General features: G+C 37.5%; 2 protein-coding genes across 2 annotated transcripts; one reads left to right on the top strand and one right to left on the bottom strand.

Annotated features, from left to right (window-relative positions):
• Positions 1 to 523: 523 nt before the first annotated feature.
• On the bottom strand, positions 524 to 9,559 carry LOC149027972 (SPX (SYG1/Pho81/XPR1) domain-containing protein / zinc finger (C3HC4-type RING finger) protein-like protein). Its single transcript, XM_089167372.1, has 7 exons — positions 9,498 to 9,559; positions 9,020 to 9,255; positions 6,659 to 6,903; positions 6,311 to 6,559; positions 6,076 to 6,213; positions 1,185 to 1,243; positions 524 to 1,099 (listed from the first exon to the last, which is right to left on the bottom strand). The coding sequence occupies exons 2-7, from the start codon at positions 9,228 to 9,230 to the stop codon at positions 994 to 996; spliced, it is 1,008 nt and encodes a 335-aa protein (XP_089023498.1). The 5' UTR covers positions 9,231 to 9,255; positions 9,498 to 9,559; the 3' UTR covers positions 524 to 993.
• A 4,364-nt stretch (positions 9,560 to 13,923) lies between these two features.
• On the top strand, positions 13,924 to 15,906 carry LOC149027971 (uncharacterized). Its single transcript, XM_089146042.1, has one exon. It carries the CDS (start codon positions 13,924 to 13,926, stop codon positions 15,904 to 15,906), a length of 1,983 nt encoding a protein of 660 aa, XP_089002168.1.
• Positions 15,907 to 19,341: the final 3,435 nt, after the last annotated feature.

The raw sequence follows: 19,341 nt of genomic DNA, 5'->3' as shown, positions 1-19,341 counted from the left end.
TTCGTTTCTTGAACATATCTCTCATATTCAATATTGTATCATATTAGCCTTTCGTCTCTTGAACGTATCTCTCATATTCAATATTGTATCATATTAGCCAATATATTTTGGTACAATCATTTACCTGTTAAAAAAAGAAAGAAATCTACATATAGCATATCCACTTTGTCCAATATAAATATGTCATAATTAATGTTCTTATTGTCTATTTTTTTTTATCGATAAAAACACCTAATTTTTTCCCCTATATATTTTTTATCAATAAAAACATCCTTGTTAATATTCTAATAAGAAAGTAAACAGTTTTTTTTAGACCTAGGGTGAAAGCCGCGAAACTCCATAAGAATTTAAACAAGATACGAATATATTGATTTGGATAAACCTCAGTTGATAATTTTCTAGGCATAGATTAGACATAAGGTGCAAGTACAAGGATCTCCTTAGATGTGAATGAGACAATTGAATACTAACATAAAACGTATGGGAAACCAACAAACCATAACAGGAATTTAAAAAAATAATAATACTAATACCAACTAATTTTAATATTTATTTGATAGACATTCTCAACACACTTGTCACATTGCAAAATTAGCCGTCTTTGCTGTCCTTGCTAGGCAACTAACCCATGTTTTATGAACATAAAATCACAACAGGAACTTAGCTGAGATAAAGAAGTTGTGAGTGATGAATATCAAAACTGGAAAAGGAGAATCAATAGTGATCCTTCTGCTGAACTTACAACATCAGAAGCGATGATGTACAATCAATGAAATGAAGAATGCCAACTAATTTTTCTCCACAAAAAAAAAAAAAAAAAAAAAAAGCCAACTAATGTGAATTCTTAATGAAAGCCAATTGCCAACAAAACTAGTGCCAAGCTTGCTGAACCGTATGTCATAGGCATTCAACAAAAATAGTCCAATTCTGCTACTTTCTCCAAGCTAGAGTAAAGCAGTTTCCATACCCAAAAGAAAGCTGCCATTCTCAATTTCAGATCCCCAAGAAGAACTTGGATTGTGAATCCCAGTAATTCTTAGATTGCTTGACCATCGCAGCCCGTTCTTCGTGCAGCCTTTCTTTCCAGTACTCCTTGCACCTAGGATTTTACATGAAACGCAGGACTGAATGTTACATTCTTTTAAATTAAAATTAAAAAAAAAATTTTAAAAAAAATTGCTCACCTGTTTTTCAAGAGCAAATCAAGTTCCATCATGTGGACAGAATTACAATATACTCCATCCTGCACAATGAAACTTCATACACACAATCAGAAGATGACCATCTTAGCAAATAGGCAAGAGAACCAAGACGTTGATCCATGCCAATAAAAAATGCATTAGAGAAATCTAATTAGGTCCAACTTCACCGCAACTAAATAGCCTCATAAATTAAGTCTGTCACTATGAACCTCAAAGGAAATAAAATTCCCAAAATGTAGTCTTAACATGTAGGCCTCTGTGCAGGATCATTGTATAGGGTAATTGCATCATTCATCATTTATTCTCAGAATTGATAAAAGCTTCAGCTGTCCTGCAAAATTCTGGACCATCGGATTGAGATCTCGGTCTAGATTTTGATCCGACCGTCTGAAGAGAAAAGAGGCCAAAAAATTGTTCACGTGAACATTGTCACAGCCCCTTGTTTTGCCTTGCTGAAATATTATTAGTAAATCCTCTGGGCCCAAGAACCAGATTACGTGAAGACTTGTTAGAAGTATCAATTTAGATAATGCGCAGCGCATACAGGAATTATAATTAAAATTTTCTTTTTGACATAGTTTTTATTACTTCTAACTCTTGGTTTATTTTCCAATTTTTAGAACACAGTCAAAGTTAGTTTCTATGAACTTGAGGTACAACCGTACAAGTATGACCCTCAATTTATATGCAATAGCCCTTAAATGTTCCCCATGATTTATTGAGCTCTATGAAATTGCACTCTTATTTTCTTTGTCAAGGTTGAGTGGCAATGAAGGGCTCAGAGCCTCAGAGAACTGGCTGCTGAGAGCCAAACCCCCCACAGCTGGAGGGCCTAATCCACCCATCCCATCACTTTTTATCTTCTCTTATTTTGCTCTTCCCTGCAATCAAATCTCTTTGCCACCGCTGCTGTTGGATCACTTCAAGAATTTGAGACGCTCCAGTCAAAGGCTGCAACTGTTTAACCAGAACTATTTAAGTGGTTGCCATGGTTGCTGATCAAAACAAGGAAACTCCTGACCTTGCAGATCCAGCACTGCCCTTCATTCCCTGCTGGGTTTTTTAAGTTCAACTCTATATCTGTTCCCCTTACTTCAATCTACACTTCTACCCCATTCCATAGGTTGAATCCTTCCACAACAGCACCTTCTAATTCCATCGATCCATCAAGATTTTACTAAACATTCAGCTCAGCCTCACTATCATTGGACCACCAGTGGATCCAATTTTTATTGCATTTCAGTGGCTAGTTTGGCGTGCAGAACCATAGTTTCAGTGGGAGTTCCTGTCATATCTCTTGATGGAACCATCAGAATTTGGAGAAACGTTCTGTGTATTTCTCCATCCTGCAAGCTTCAGGATTGGGAGCCATTCTACCAGCTAGTTTGGTTCTTTGTCTCTATATTACTAATTTTGTTGCCATGTAGATGTTCTGTAGTAACCAATCATCAGTCCTACCGCAGAACAGTTCTTACCTGAACCTACTTATTATGTGCCTAATGGGCCCACTCTAGTGTATGTGTGCTAGACTAGGTCTGCCTAATATAGGATAAGAGATGCAGCACAACCAGAAGTTACTATTCACGCTACATGATGTGAACAGTAACCTAGGAGATACTTCTTCATATTAGGTGGGCCCCAAGTCCAGCTTGCAAGGAGATAAAATAGGAACCGTTTGTGGGATTTTAGAGGTAATGCAGGATTTTGTTATTTATTTATTGGGATAACAATATAACCAGATTTTTAATTTGGATAGGATATGTAGGATCCACTTTAGTTAAGTTTTAAATTGCTAAGTGGAATAAGGATCAGTTTTTTTTTGTTAGTTTCAAATTACCAGGAGTCCTACTATAGTTGTATTTGCATCAAAGCATGTCTCTTTTATTATTTGAACACTTGTGTTCTCTTTCTTCTTCTTCTTATGAATTTTCTTCTCCATCTCCCCCTGCTTTGTCTGATTCTTCTCAGGTTTCCCCTTTTTCCCTCCTTCTTTTCCCCCTTCTTTCTCCTAATTCTGTCCCCCATTACTATCGAATTGCCAAAGTCCTATGGTTCGAGGAGGAGCATCACCCATAGGTAATTTGATTTTTTTAAAGTCCTAGTGGGGTGAGTATGGTTCATTATTGATTCTTTCTAATTTTTATTTATATGTTTTGAGTTCTTGCCCGGGGGGGGGGGGTATGGGTTATTATTAGTTCAATTTCTAGCTTATTTTGGGTTTGGGGGTTGATCCATGGGTTATTTTTTCTAATTGTACCTGGGGTTTCCAAATTAGCCCCTACATATTACATCTAGGTAGAGAGAGTTATTTAGGGTTTTCTTGGAATTTCACTTCTAGGGTTGGGATGGATCAAAACTTTTTTATTTAAAGCCTTGTGATGTGAACCAAAATTCTAGGGTTTACTTGTTTGAATATTGCCCTACAATCAAGCTCACTCTAGGATCTCTTCCCAGAGAATCAGCTGTCTTCTAGGGTTGAAATTACCCTTGACGGATGACTTTTGGATGGATTTAGGGTTGGTAAGGGTTAGGGTGGGGTTTAATAGGATTCGACCAGGCTTAGGATCTTAGGACTTTAGTTTTTCAGTTACAAATTGAGCTGTAACTACAGTTTCAAATCTGGAATTGAGGTTAGAGCTTAGGTAAATTAGGTTTTGAAGGATTCTAGAGTTAATTAGGAGGATTCTAGGGTTTGGACAGGTTAGAAATAATTCTGTTGTTAATATTTTGTAATTTCACAATTAATTACAAAGACTTAGGGATTTATAAATAGGTTTCTCAGTTGGATTGGGACCCAAGAGGTGTTGGCTAGGGTTAGGGTTTGAGGGAAGGTAGAGAAGGAATAGGAGAAGGAAATCCTGGAAGGGTTTAGAGTTTGGTTAAGGGATTTGAAAGTTATGAGACTTTTAGTGAAACTAGGATTTTGGTTTTCCAGAGGTAGAAGGTAATTGCAGAAAAATTCTAAACTAATGGAATGAAGGGTTAGTAATGAGATTAAAAGTAGGAATACGCTTAGGGGAAGGTGTGATCCTATAGGGGAAAGGAGGGATTGACTGGGGTTGCGGAGCTAGGGTTATAGAGGAGAGGGAGCTGCTGCTACCGTAGAAAATAAAGGATAATGGGGGAGGGCTGCATAGTAATAGCAAGGGTAGGGGAGGGGCTGGGATTATCTCACTTGAAAGGGGGACTTGAAGCTTGCTGATTACTTGAAATTGGTTGCTGCCACAGGCTTGAAGGAGGGGGAGTTGGAGAACTTGCAGAATTATATCATACACAAAGGCCACAGCCGTTCCTCTTAGGAATCCATGACTCACTCATCTTTCAAATCTCAACATTTATTCAATAATTCCAGTCTGATCTGTTACAACCCAGAGAGGCTTATTTATAGCCTACTTGAAGGAAAACATAATAGGACTCAACTTCAAAAAATAAAACAACCTAGGACTCTTAACTTACAAATCAATTCTAATTAAAACTCTTAGTACTTTAACTCACACAAGGAACCTTCATAATTTACCCTAGAGAGTCCAATTTGAATTCTAAGAGTAGATGTTGATCCCTTGCAAGAACTAAAACAACCCTAATGGACTCCTACAAACTAAGAATCCACTTTAAAAGGACTCCTCAATAACTTACAAAAATAATGACTCAATTTCAAAATAAAAGTAGATCCAGGGTCCCACTAACATGCTGGACCTAATTACACCTAACTTGGACTCCACAAAATTTGGTTAAAATGATCAAAATACCCCTGGTGTGATTAGGAGACATAAGGTTCACAGAAGCAACCCTAGGCCCTGTGCTGCCCCTGGAAATGGTTAACATCACTTTCTATTGGTGAATCGATCATTGAGCTATTGAATGAAATTAGAAAACTTTTTCATACACAAGATTCCCCCAGTTCCTGGCATCACTTCTATCCTTTCTCAAGGTAAGATCTCTCTTTTTCTCTCACTTTCTTCTTCTTTCTTCTCAGCTTCTTCTTCTTTCGATACTGCAGCACCTCTTCTGCTGACACCTTTTCTTTCCTTTCTTCTCTCCTTCCTGTCTTCTCCTTTTGGCTTCTGCTGTTCCCCCACCCCAGCTGCAATCCTCTTTTTCTTTCTTAAAATTTTATCTCTACAAGTTACTGCTTGAAATTGCTGGCTGCAAAAATTTCCTTTCTTTTAATCTTGATATCTTTTTACTTTTGTTTTCCTTGTTCCCATGCATATACCTGCCCCTATTCCCTATTTTTATTTTCCTAACCATTGCTTTGCTGCCCCATCAGAACCAGCAAGTGTATTTATTTCCTTTGGTAGTTATTGCCCCGTCCCATTTTTTCCTTTATTTTTGGCAATAGGTACATTTGCATTAATCCTAGGTTTCTTTATATTGTAATTTGCTGTGTTTTCATGTTAGAAATTGAATCTTGTTTAGGACAGATACTATCTTCTTGGATTCTTGATAAACTTGCATTCAAAATTTTGAATTAGGGTTACAATGCAATGATTCCCATCCCCATGATTCCTTATTTGATTCTTGTTTTGTCTCATGTCTATTAATTTAGGCTGCTATTGTTACTTACTTTGCTATGTTGTTTAATTTGCATTTTATCAGATTACAGCTGCTGCAATTCCGTCTTTATTTGTTACATTCCATGAATAATTGCATAACCCAAAAGTTAGTAACCAGCCCTTGTAAGTTCCCCCTGTATCAGTTTACGTCATAATAAGAAGCTTGTAACATCATTTCTCAAGTCCTAGATATAGATTGACAAGTAATTCTGGTTGCATAGTTCATAGTTCAGATATCATTCTTCAAGGTTCCCTTTTAAAATATTGAAACTGCATTAATGAAGATAAAGAAGAGAACCATTTAATATACCATGTACCTCTCTGCAAATAGGGCACTTTGATTTTGGACCTGCAGCTTTAATCCCTTCAAATAACATAACAGAAGCTGAAGAGCAAGCACAAGCTTTACAAAAGAGATGGCCACAACTTAAAGCGTAAGGATTGAAAAGAGTATCCTGTGAGCTCACAACAGAAACAAGTGAGTAAACAGCATTAGAACAACTGTTGTATTTCCTTCAGAATGTAACCAAGGAAAATGTTTCAGTAACTTACCAAGCAAATGGCACAAGTCAAATTGTACTCTAGCTTCCTAGAATTCGGAAGACTCAATGTCAGGCTAGGCTGAGTTGAAGTAAAATCACAAGAGAACGGATGGAAATACTTGGTGGAGTCTCCACCATCACATCCATTGGAATTTATATAAAATGCACCCAATTCAACTAGCCAAGGTGATTGTAGAAGCTCTATGTGTTCAGCTCGGAGTTTAGTTTTAAAGTTTCTACCATTTATAGAGCTATGTACCTACAAAGAGAAATCAGAGAAATTATCTAGAAATCTGCAGAACAAAAGATCAACTATAACATTGAAGTTTTAATGAGTACAGTTCCATCAAGAACATACCTTGTCGTATTTCTTAAGGATTTTTTGTATTGCAATTGCATTCATTACAACATAATTAATCAGCATTCTAGCTTCTTGATCCATGTGATGTTGATCACCTCGAAAACAATGAGACAGTGGTAACAAATACTTTTGCAATCCTTTTGAGATGTCAAGCTGGAGGAGGCGCCTTACTCTAGAACTGAAGAACCCAGAAACCTCTGAAGCCTCTTTCATCAATTCAGAAAAGAACATTTGATCGCATACTACAAAATAAAAACAACCAAATTATCAACAACTACTGGGGTTGGAAAAGATAGAAGTATACCACCCCAAATTAACAGAAATAAAATAGGAAAGGAAATGGACATTTGTTTATGTTATAATGGAAATGAAGAAGATTTGAAGGAAAAAAGATAAGATGTCACAAAGAATATCAAAGCACATACCCAATAAAGCAGAAACAAGACACACCTGTTTGTACATTGAACTACTGAGGACAAGAAGCTTTTTACCAGTGAACAAAACCTTTTCCTCTTCTGACAGGAGGGGAAAATGAAATAAAGAATGTAAAAGACAGTAAAGTTCAAATCAGCATGCAAATCTAAGACAAGTATCTCGTTCAAGGTTTAAGAAATTCAATAATCAAAATCTTTAGTGGAAGAAATGATTTGTCTCTATTCCATTCTATAAAGTTTACCAGTCTGAAAATAATTGAACATTTCCATGTAGTTAACCATAAACATATGATCACCATCTTCTACAAGCATCTGTGGCACTCTTCTGGATGGACAGCATTTACATTTGGCAATCCACCAAGGTGAATTTTTACAATTGGTATAGAATGACAACCACTATATTTGTCATAAAGAGTAGGAGAGCCTTGGCACAATACGTAAGTTGTGCTATAGCAACCTGTAGGGTGCAGGTTCTAACAACCTCTTCAGTGAGCAGGGGATTAGGCAGTATACATCTTCCTTTCTGAGACCCTGCAGTAGCAGGAGTGTCGTGCTCTGGGATGTTTTTTTCTTTTTAGGTCAGAAAAGTTATTCCCACACATTTCAATAGAAATGTATCTTGCCAGTAGTCAGATTCATACCATTACCAAATAAATTCCATGGTAACTTATTCTTTTCTGTTCAGAACAAAGTTCATCTTTAAAGAAAGAAAATCTACAGTTACAGTTCAACCTCTTATTGAAGGTAACCATAAATTGACAAAGATATAAGACTGTCATCTGAAATACTATTTTCTTGTCCTCATTTAGGAACAAAACATAAAATAGGTGGAGTGTGGTTGCACAAAATGCTGTTCAGCCAATCCAGTTGGCAAGGAATAGAATCTTTAAATGGAAATACATATCTTCTGGCAGCTGTTCATTGTAATAGAGATTTCCAGTGGACAGGGCAGCCAAAAGAAAGAACTTCTAGGTGTTTAAAACTTGTAGGAAGAACTGGCAAAATATAATCTGAAAAATTTGAACCTTTGCAGTCTATATTACGTTTTCGTGAATAGATGCACAGTTTCTCAACACCCCAACCCCAAAAAATGGAATAAAATATTTTTTTCTAAAAAAAATCACTTAAAATATGGTTAAGATACATATCGTCTGCCTATCAAATAAAAAATATTGGCGTCTTCAACTTCATTAATTTAACGATGCTGTCCACATACAGTGTGTACGAAGTATCCACCGTGATGTGGGTTACAAAGTTGGATAAACTCAAACTCCAAAGTCATCACTCTACTTCATCAGTGACAATTTTTATATATCAATTAAGCAAACAAAAAAGTACACAAAGTTATCGACTAATCTTTATTGGTATCTATTTTTCATTCGTTGCAGTAAACATTTTTATAATGATTTCAATACCCAACTTAAAATCAACCAAACCAGTTCCACTTGGTATTTTAATATTCGATAACTCTTGGGAAATCCTAGTTACATATTGGTAGGCGCTGAAGTGAAAACAAATAAAAAAAAAGAGACGAAAGTATACATGAAATTGATCATTGGAGATTCTGTATGCCAACTTGACATTGTATTGGTGTAATAATGGAAAAGAAACATAACATGCATATTCGTCCAACAAAGCACTAAAATTGTGGTTAACCAACAGGGGATAATTTTCTCTCAGAAAACAAGCCGGCAATCAAAACCGACTCATTTGATCCACTCCTGCGTTAAATTTACAATTATCTGTTCCTTATTGCCAAGGCAGATGTTCTCGCATAAATATTCTTGCTTAATGCTACTGCTGTGGTTACGTTCTCTCTGATACCAATAATTCGAGAAAAGCGATTGATTCAAGCAGTAAGACATGGGAAAAACAACAAAATCTAGGGCAACAAGAGACACATACACAAGCTCAAAGAACATACTTGAGCAAGATTCGCATTGGCAAAGTGGTGTCACTGCGTCATTCCCCTGCGTCTGTGCTCCTTCAGCGATAGAAGAATCTTCCAGAGCCCGGCAGACACGGCAGCTCTTCAATACTTTCTTAAGGCGTTTATATTCCACATGAGAGCATTTAAGCAGGAACCGCTCCTCTTCTCCATGAAGATACTCGGTAAATGTCTCTCCGAACTTCATCCTCCACAGATACAACAGTGAAACCCTAGAGAAACAAAACAAACTTTAATCAACAGCAGACTCTTACGAACTCTTCCGAAATCTATCGGGAAAAGAAAACCCTTTCCCTTCAAATTGGAGTGATCGGATACTTCCCAATTTACAAATTGCAATTATTCGAACCCAGCAAACGTATAAGATGATTGCTTCATATTGTTTTCGGTTTTAGAATGAAAAAAAAAAAAAAAAAAAAAAAAAGAAAGAAGAAGCAGGAAATAGGTACAGTACAGATTATACAAATCCAGCCACCAGCCACGAAGAAGACCAAGAAGGAGGACAAGGAGGAGAATGAGCAGTTTTAAAAATAGGGTATCTGAGATTTGAAAACGACACTTGTATATGTGTAGAATACTAAAGAGTAAAGAGTAACCATTGACCACGCGTTTTCGAAACGTGCTCCCGTTGGCTTTGCCGCGAAAACCTAACGGTTTAACATGGAGTCTTGATTCCATGCGCCGCACTTCATTACGTGGCTAGTCACATCAGAGCATCAGACGACCAGCGACAAGTTTTCGAACTCAGACAATAACTACCACCGGATTTTAAGCCACGAAAATTACGTGATTTTGGCTTTTTTTGTTAAATAGATATTTTATTTGAAAGCAAAATAACCAGAAAACCACCTAGTTGGCAAAACAATACACAGCCGAGGATCGAATAACGGCCCAAGTGTCTCTCTCGGAATAAACAAAGCCTTCCTAGTTGGGGTATCTCCCAAACTATTGGCATCCCGACAAACATGAAAAAAATTACAAGAAACATAAGTGGAGGATAGAAATAATGAATTCTCCAAAATACCCTCAACTTCAATAGGAATATTTCCACTTTGAGTAATTAAAAAATAAGCTACAGACTGATTAGCAATGAAGACGCAGAGATGACGACAACCTCAATCAATAACATCCTTCAAGGCTATACGTATTGCAAGTGCTTCACCAGAGATCACATCGTGGAAATATAAAGGTAAAGAAGCTGCCATAAGGACCTCCTTTGTTGGAGACATTAGAGCATAATCAATGCCTCTTGTATTACCATTCCGAGTTAAACTTGCATCACAAAACAATAAAAAATGTTGATCCCCAACAAGAGGGAAAGAATTGGACAACATAGTAACTGATGGATGCAAATTAGCTTGAGATGCCTCATGGGCCTGCAAATGAGAATTCGTTCCCTGCCGAATGGAAGATGATGAAATTGTACGTATGATGCTGAAATTCTATGAATGTTCTCTTGAGATTAGTAATAAGCACTAAAGGAGCATATTTCTATGAGAATGTACCTAATGACATCGAGTCAACCAAATATGCAAAATAATAAACGAAACATAAGAACAGAATGTGCAAAATTGCTCCTTATTGCTGCATTTAAGATTATTCCATCTTATAATGATATCTTTCAAACTTGGTGATGTACTTGAAGGTGGGGAGAAACCAAGAGATGATCTATGCAAAACTGCACGTGCAAGGAACACCCAAGAAGAACATGATTTATAGTTTACAAATCTCCACAGTGAGGACAATGTGGACTACTAGTATATGACGGCAGTAACGTTAATAACCTGTTGCCAAATCTCCAACAAGGCAATACTTCCACGCCATTAAAAATAAGAATCTAGAGATATTGGGTAAAGTTTTACACTGCCAGATTGTTTTATGGTAGTAGGATGTGAATAGAATACTAAAAATAAATTTGAGGATTGACAATTTTGGAGTGTTACTAAAATTGATGATTAGCTGGTTTGCATTTTATTTTATGGTCAATGTTCACTTAACAAAATTAAGCTAAAAACTGAATTTGTGTTTAAAAAACTAACAAAAATAGTAATTTTTCGTCTCTTTGGACATTTTTACCCTTAATATTGATGATACCAACATAAGGATAAAAATGTCCAAAGGATATGAAAAAATAATGACTTTTTTTCTTTGGACAAAATAATGATTTTTTCACTCGGAGCAATTAGTCTTAGGGTAAAAAAAATGTCAAAAGAGGATAAAAAATCACTGTTTTTATTAGTTTTGTAAACCTAAATTCTTAATTTTGTTAATTAAAACATTGGGTGATTATTTTTGTAAAGGCAAAACTCTATGTAGCTAATAATGTAATTTTTCTTTTTAAGCTTTAAAGGATAAACTCTGGTTTATGCGAAGGAAAAAAAAAATCTAGTAATATCGAATATTAAAGTAACCTTTACCTCTCACAGAGCTTGTCGCTCCCAGTTTCCTCACCACCTTCATAGCAATAACTGGATCCAAAAGCTCGATCGGGAGGGAGTGAATCTGGACCCGGAACTCGCACCTATTAACTGGATCACTCCTCAGCAGTCTTCTCCCTTTTGAATCATATGGCAAGTATCAACCTGACTCAGCCTTTAAACCTGGAGAAAGCAGAGTCAACTCTTCCCCACCAATTAGATCTCGGGTCCGCAACGGTACAAAACCAAATCACTCTACCCCCTTTCCATTATCCACAGATGCACGCATCTTCTCTTATTGGTAGTGGACCTTCTGAATATCAAGCCCATATCAGCCCATGTCACCCTCAATCTGAGACCATCATTTGGAATGGGCCCTCAAATACAAATAACCCTCAAGCCAATCACTCTAATATTGGAAAAGCTGACTTAGCTAATCCTTATATTAGAACTATCTCGGCCCAGCCCAACTCAAAGAAAAGACAATCTTTAAATATTGCTGAGCCCTCTAGAGTGCTTTATAAAGGCAGACGTGGTAGACCCAGGAAGCTGAAACAGGGATCTTCTGATGGTATTGGTCATCTCCTTGAAGAAAATGAACATTTTTTAGAGTCTGGACCCGTGGCGACTGGGGTTTATCGGTCCACGGAATATATGAGTCGTGTGGAATTGCCAAGGGTTGGGGAGTTCCAAGGCAATTCGTGCTTTAAAAAATCTCTCCTACGCGGAAGGACCAGATATTTTATTTCTTGCTGAGACAAAATGCCAAGCTAGCAGGATGATAGATATCAAAAGGAAGTTACATTTTGATGAATGTTTTGTTATTAATGCTGTGGGCTCCGCTGGTGGGCTTACTATTATGTGGAGAAATGGAGTTAAGGTTAAGATTATTACTGCCAATGATCGCCTTATTGATTCAAGTGGTGACTGAAGGCAAGGCTTTTTTTCTTTCATGCGTATATGGGGATCCAATCAGAAATCAGCGGCAGTTGGTTTGGGATCAGCTAATTAATATTAGCAATGGTAGAAGAGGTGCTTGGGTTTGCTTAGGTGATTTCAATAGCTTCCTCAGCTGGCATGAAAAATCGGGTGGCAACAAGAAAGGTGATAGAGATATTAAGCAATTCCAAGAGATGGTATCACTTTGTAATCTTATGGATTTGGGTTCAAATGGGCCTTGTTTCACATGGAATAACGGAAGGAGAGGAGGGGCCAATATCCGGATTAAGCTTGATCGTGTTCTAGCCAATACAAATTGGAATACCTTATTTGAAGATGCAGGAGTTTTTATTAAATCTGCAGTTTGTTCAGATCATAATCCAGTTGTATTGGATTCAGCAGGGGGTAGAGCTCTAGGAGTACGGCCATTTCGCTTTGAAGCAATGTGGATTCGTCATCCTCGTTGTGAAGATGTGATTAGCAAGGCTGGAGGAACCCAGGAAATAGAACTGATTTCCATCCAATTTTTCATAGTCGAACTCGAGTTCTTAAGAAGTGGAACAAAGTGGAATTTGGTGTCACTCAAGAAAATCAAACGGCTGAAACAGCAGATTGAAGATATTCGGAAAAAACCAAATTACCAGGAGTACATGGAGGAGGAAGAGAAGCTTCAGGACCTTCTTGAAGAGGAGTTATCAAGAGAAGAGGTTATGTGGCATCAAAAATCAAGGATTGATTGGATCAACCATGGGGACAAGACCTCTGCCTTTTTTCATGCTTCTACCATTCAAAGGCGGAAGAGAAATAGAATATTGAAGCTCAAGAAGGAAGACGGGTCTTGGACATCAAGTGAAGGTCAACTGGAGGACATTTTATTAAATCATTTCAGCAGGGCTGTAACTACAGAAGGTATATCTCAATGGGCTCTCAATCAAGCTCTTAATAAGTTCCAGCCCATAGTTGATAATGAGTTAAATCTGCTGTTATGTGATATCCCAACTGATGAAGTGATACTCTCAATTTTGAAGTCCATGGGCCCTCTCAAGTCTCCTGGGCCAGATGGCTTTCCACCTCTTTTCTATCGGAAATTCTGGGCTATTACAAATGATGAGGTATGCAAGTGTGTCAAGGATTTTTTCACCACTGGAATTTTGCGGAAAGAGCTGCACAAGACATTTATCTGTCTTATCCCGAAATGTGATAATCCTGAATCCCCGGGGCAATTTAGGCCAATCAGCCTAAGTGGAGTGGTGGTTAAGATAATCTCCAAAATCTTTGCGAATCGACTCAAGATGGCTTTACCAGGTATCATCTCTCCTAACCAGTCAGCTTTTATTCCAGATAGGCTTATCTCTGATAATGTTTTCATGGCCCACGAGATATTTCACTATGTTAAACATCGGGGAAAAAGAAATTTCTCGCTATGAAATTAGACATGCAAAAGCATATGACCGTCTGGAATGGCCTTTTATTAAGGCTACTTTGCTTAAATTGGGGTTCTGTCAAAGATGGGTAGATATGATCATGGAGTGTACTACATCAGTCTCATATACATTGCTGATTAATGGGTTGGTGAAAGGCTCCTTCTCCCCTTCTCGGGGTATTCGACAAGGCGACCCATTATCCCCCTTCTTATTCATATTGGGTTCCCAGGTTCTCAGCTCTATTGTGAATGATGCAGAGCACCATAACCTTGTCAAAGGTATCAGTGTGAAAAATAGAGCTCCCCGGATCTCACACTTACTATTTGCTGATGATTGTTTGATGTTTTCAGAAGTTAATCTTCAGCAAATATGTCATTTGAAGGCGTGTATGGATCTTTATTGCCAAGCAAGTGGCCAGATTATCAATGAAGGTAAATCCTCCTTCACATTTAGCCCCCATACCCCAGTTCGTTTCAGAAGATGGTTTTCTAGGGTGTTGAAAATTAAATATGCTGATGGGCCGTCCACGTATCTTGGCCTACCTTCGGATTTTGGAGTTAAAAAATCAGATATTTTTAAAGACATTGGGGAAAAAGTAAGAAAAAGAACATGTGGATGGAAGGCCAAGATACTCTCTCAAGCCGGGCGTGAGGTGTTGATTAAATCAGTAGCATCAGCTATTTCATCCTATTCGGGCTCACACTTTATGCTTCCTGATACAGTCCATACCGAAGCAAGGAAAGCAATATCCAACTTCTACTGGGGTCAAATTGAAGAGGAGCATAAAATCCATTGGATGTCTTGGTCTAGGCTCTGCAGGTCAAAAGAGAATGGTGGACTTGGATTCCGAGTTCCAACTCTTCACAATTGGGCTCTATTATCAAAAGTGGCTTGGCGGTTATGGGCTCAGCCAAATTCTTTATGGGCCAAGTTTATCAAAGCTATTTACTATCCAAATTGCAGTTTCCTGGAGGCTAGAAAAGGATCAAACACATCGTGGGCCTGGCAAAGCATATTAAAAGGTAGGGAGGTCCTACAGATGGGTTTATTATTAATAGTAGGAGATGGAGCTGACATCCCAGTTTGGGATAATAATTGGATCCCAAGTTTACCAGGCTACAGGATTACATCTCCTAGGTGTATTTCGAGTCCAATTAACTGGGTATCCGACCTTATTGATCCCAGTTCAAAATCTTGGAAGAGCCAATTATTACAGCAATTGTTCTCACCTGAGGAAGTTAAGGCAATTTCAAAAATACAAATTGGACATACTTTGGTTCGTGACTCTGTAGTATGGGGAGGAGAAAAAAATGGGAAATTCTCTGTTAAGAGTGCATACCACCTCTTGTGTAACCGAAGGGACCTGTGTGCTTGCTCAGCTCCTTCTTCTTCGAGGAGACATAGATGGGAGGAAGTTCCTTCGAAGGTCTGGAGAATGATATGGAAAATACAATGTTACCCGAAGATCAGAAATTTTTTATGGAAGGCCTTGAATCAAGCAGTTGCTCCTGGAGAAAATTTGCTTACCAGACAAATCCGTATTGATCCAACCTGCAGGAGATGCGATAAAGTGATTGAATCGATGGATCACATGTTTTTTGACTGCGATCACTCTAGAGCTCTGTGGTTTGGGTTGGGGCTCTCAGGATGTTTCATGAATGTGAGCCAACTATCCTTATCAGGCATCCTGAATAATTGGGGAAAGCTACAATTTCCAGATAAAGAGACTAAAGTGAGGATGCTCAGTCTGTTCGGATTCGCTTGTTGGAACATCTGGTTAGCAAGGAACGATTTAATTTTTAAAAGCATCAAATGGAGCCCTAACGATCTGGTAGAGAAAATTAAAAGGAGTCATAAGGCATTTTGGGAATCATCGAGGAGAACAACACACCCTGTGAATCCAGTATCTCGAAATTGGGAAGTTCCGATTGGCCTCTGTCTGAAGATGAATTCAGATTTTTCCCTCTTCAAAGAGGAAGGCAAAGCGCCGGGGCGATTCGAGAAACTCCGGGAGCATGTATCCGGGCGCTTCTATCCCCCCTCGATCAGTGTGTTCCGTGGCGCGGCTCGGGGGAAGCATTGATCTGGGCGAAGGAGGAAGCACTGGTTGAAGTTATCTTCGAATGTGATTCGGAAGGATTGGTGCTCCGAATTGAAAACCCTAGTATTCCTTGCGAGCCAGAGGCGTCGTGCGTTGTGGAAGATATTCGTTTCCTATTATCCTCAGACCCAAAATGGGGTGTTAGGTATATATCTAGATGGGCCAACTCTGTGGCTGATAATCTAGCTAGGAAGGCCCAGTCCATGGCAAGTAGGACTATTTGGGCGGTTTCCACTCCTTGGCTTCTTGAAGCTTGTAATCAAGATGTCTTGGGCTTTTCTTGCCCCGCTTTCAATTAAATCTACTATTACCAAAAAAAAAAAAAAAAAAAAACTTACAAAATTAAATTTTTTTTTTAATCTTTTGACTCACTTAAAATGGGTCAAAAGTATTCTAAAATCACTTACGTGGAAAAATTAGATATGATTCACCACTTAATGCTAGTTAGGTTTACTGGTCACTTCACTTAACTCCTAATGTTAAGTGACTAAAATACCCTCTCATGAAATTTAAAGAGAGAAATTAGAAAAAATACCTTATTTTTTATACTATACATTACATAACCATTAGATAGTGAAAAGTTTTATATTTCACCCATCTTCTTCCTACGATCTTTTTGAAACTTATCTTCCCCCACCATATATCATCATATGGTCTTCCTCAAATAATCATCACTGCACTTGCCTTCTCCCAATCAAAAATCACTTCAGTTGGCAAAAGACCGACGCTTCCACAGAGGAAGTCAGGGTTCGAAACCCCTCGAGATGAAACCCCTTTCTATATTAATTATATAAAAGCTCCCCTGAAGATATAATCGTGGTGCACACAAACCCCGAAAGCATTCTACACTAGGCTTGGGGCGGGATAATTTCGCCCTCCACTTATTGGTAGTTTTTGGGTAGTAAACTTTTTGTTTTTCAATTATATATTATGATACATGTCTTTTGGTAGATCTATGATATGTCGATATGCGAAGTTTTACTTTGGTGGAAAAACTGAATAAATACTTGTATAAATAAACTTTGTATAAGATTAACTTGTGATTTAAATCTTTAGTTGATCGGTTCTATTTGGGCATGTTTAAATCCATTAATCTTATAGGTTTATTGCGTTTTATTCATTTTCTTTTCCACAGTAAACTTTCGCATATATCGTCTTATCATTAATATTTCTCCCAAAAACATATTCATTAATATCAATGAAACAATGTTTTCTACCTCATGGGCTACCTTGTTGGGAGTTTCCACCCCGCCTGTGTGCTGCCTCATTTCAATCTATTCCAATAAATAAGGTCCTCATTTATATTCCATGGGTGCTGATCGTATCGTTAACCAATCAAAAATAAAATTCTATACTAATCTAGCTAGCAAAAAGTACAGGGTCGAACTACGGGGAACTAAAATACTAAGTTATTAAAATTGAATTCAACAAAACCTAACTTAAAATAATTTTGAATTGTTTTTATTTTATTTTAAAAAAAATTAAATTATTAATTAATGCAAAAACTTTAACTATGAATAAGTGAGGATCTTTGGGATTTCAAATCCTTAATATTTTTCATTTCAAAACAAGAGATTATATTTCTTAAATTTGCCTATCTTCGCAAGACTATCATCCTTCGTTGAAGCTTGGCATGTCTAGTTTGCTTAGCTATAAAGCATCTTCAGCCAGACTCAAACACAATTAAAAGCATTAACTATAAGGTATAGAACTATCAAATTAGTAAAATAAGCAATGATTTATTTACATCCCAAAGAAAAAGGAACTAGCTATTCATTATAACAAAGCTCATAAAACAAATAATAATGAAATTTAGAGAGTTGTGGTATTCTTCTTTTGCAATAAGAGAGGGAGATGAAAGCCAAGATCCGTGTTCACCGTCTTCTCCTTATCTGTGGCCGGCCATTTCCTTTTTATATATCTTGCACACAATGAATTTGTCATTTTTACCCATTAATTCGATCTTTATTCATTCAGATTATGGAAAAACTTCAACACTATAAAGTTGTAGATATTTTCGTTATCTTTCAATAGCATCTTGAACCACCTCAATCCGAGTTCAAACGAGAGGGATATGCCTAAAATACTCAAGGTAGGTCTCTTTGCACGATTTTCAAATCTTATTACCAATTTTGTTCCTTGGACATCCACTTGTTTTCAATTTAGCTAAGATTTGTAATGTCTTTGCTTTAATTAAGTTGGATCTCAGCATTCATGATTTCTTGCTTTGCAAAATTGAATCCCATGATTAAAATTCACCAATATCTAAGATGTTTATTAACTTTGCTCCATATTATTGGTAATAACCAAAATCACCTTATTCTTGAAAAAGACATAAAAATACTCAATTATCTATATTTTAATTAATTGTTAATAAATAATTAATTAAATAAATAATGATAAATGCAAGCTTATTAGATACCAAATAAAGTCATTTCTTTTACATTGATTTTCATTCACATTGTTGGAAGAAACTGAATTTACAATTAGCTCTATACAACTTATCCGGTTAGGATTAGATTGTCTTTAAGGAGATATTGCGTGTTTCATTAGGATCAAACCATCTCAAGGAGCTAAACCTCCAAAAGTGCCAAGGAGGTAGGTATCTCACCTTTGGGTTATGTCACATATATCTCAATATTTTCAACCTTACATACCTTGATGTTACCGTAAGAAGCCGGAATGTGTGTGGCATAGTGTTGTCATGGAATAGGGAAGCGGATCCTTCCACCGACGCCTGTCCCCACTCTCCACCCTCGCTGGGCCCTCTTGTATCTGCTACAAGGAGGCCGCTTGGGTGCAGAGGATCTGGACTCCATGGAATAATAATAATTGGAATCATCTTTATGCTCTGTGTGTTTGTCATACCTGATGAGGTCTAGGGTGCCCCTTCTGGTGGGGTTGCTGATGCTTCTTCCCCCTTTGGCTTGGTTTTTTTTTTTTTCCTTTTCTTTTGTTTCATGTTGTCCACTTAAGTTGGGCCAAAACTCTTGACTGTCCACTTAAGTGGCAAAAATTACATGTTACCCACTTTTCACTTTTCAAAAAACCCATTGTTAACTTTCCAACCTTGACTGTTACTTTCAAATTGAAGTGGCCAACTGACCAAAATACTCCTCATGTGGTCAAATTACTATAATGCCCTCTAAAGCATTTCCTTGCCCCTCTCTCTCACTCCTCTCCCATTGTCTCTCTCCACTAGCAACTCACAGTCATTGACCTTTGACAAAGACTCCGATAAAGAATGCACCTTGCCAAAAACCCCACTACCCCTCCCCCTGCCGGCGACCAACCCTTGTCTCCATTCCAACAACCAACCAAATCCATCGGATCCAATAGCAATGCTCTAATCTCATTTGGTTATCCATACATTTCGAAGATTCAAACTGATGATATTAATCCTTCAACTCTTCTCGA

This window comes from Hakea prostrata, chromosome 1 (genome assembly GCF_041222555.1).
Source record: "Hakea prostrata isolate BN-2017 chromosome 1, UWA_Hpros_2, whole genome shotgun sequence".
NCBI classification, from domain to species: Eukaryota; Viridiplantae; Streptophyta; class Magnoliopsida; order Proteales; family Proteaceae; genus Hakea; species Hakea prostrata.
This window is presented reverse-complemented; position numbering and strand designations above follow the sequence as displayed.

Coding starts and splice junctions, on each gene's coding strand:
- LOC149027972 (XM_089167372.1), bottom strand. CDS start 9,230: ATGAAGTTCGGAGAGACATTTACCGAGTATCTTCATGGAGAAGAGGAG. Junction 6,214..6,310: donor TGACTTGTGCCATTTGCTTG/GTAAGTTACTGA, acceptor GTGAGCTCACAG/GATACTCTTTTCAATCCTTA. Junction 1,100..1,184: donor GATTTGCTCTTGAAAAACAG/GTGAGCAATTTT, acceptor GTAAAATCCTAG/GTGCAAGGAGTACTGGAAAG.
- LOC149027971 (XM_089146042.1), top strand. CDS start 13,924: ATGGAGTGTACTACATCAGTCTCATATACATTGCTGATTAATGGGTTG.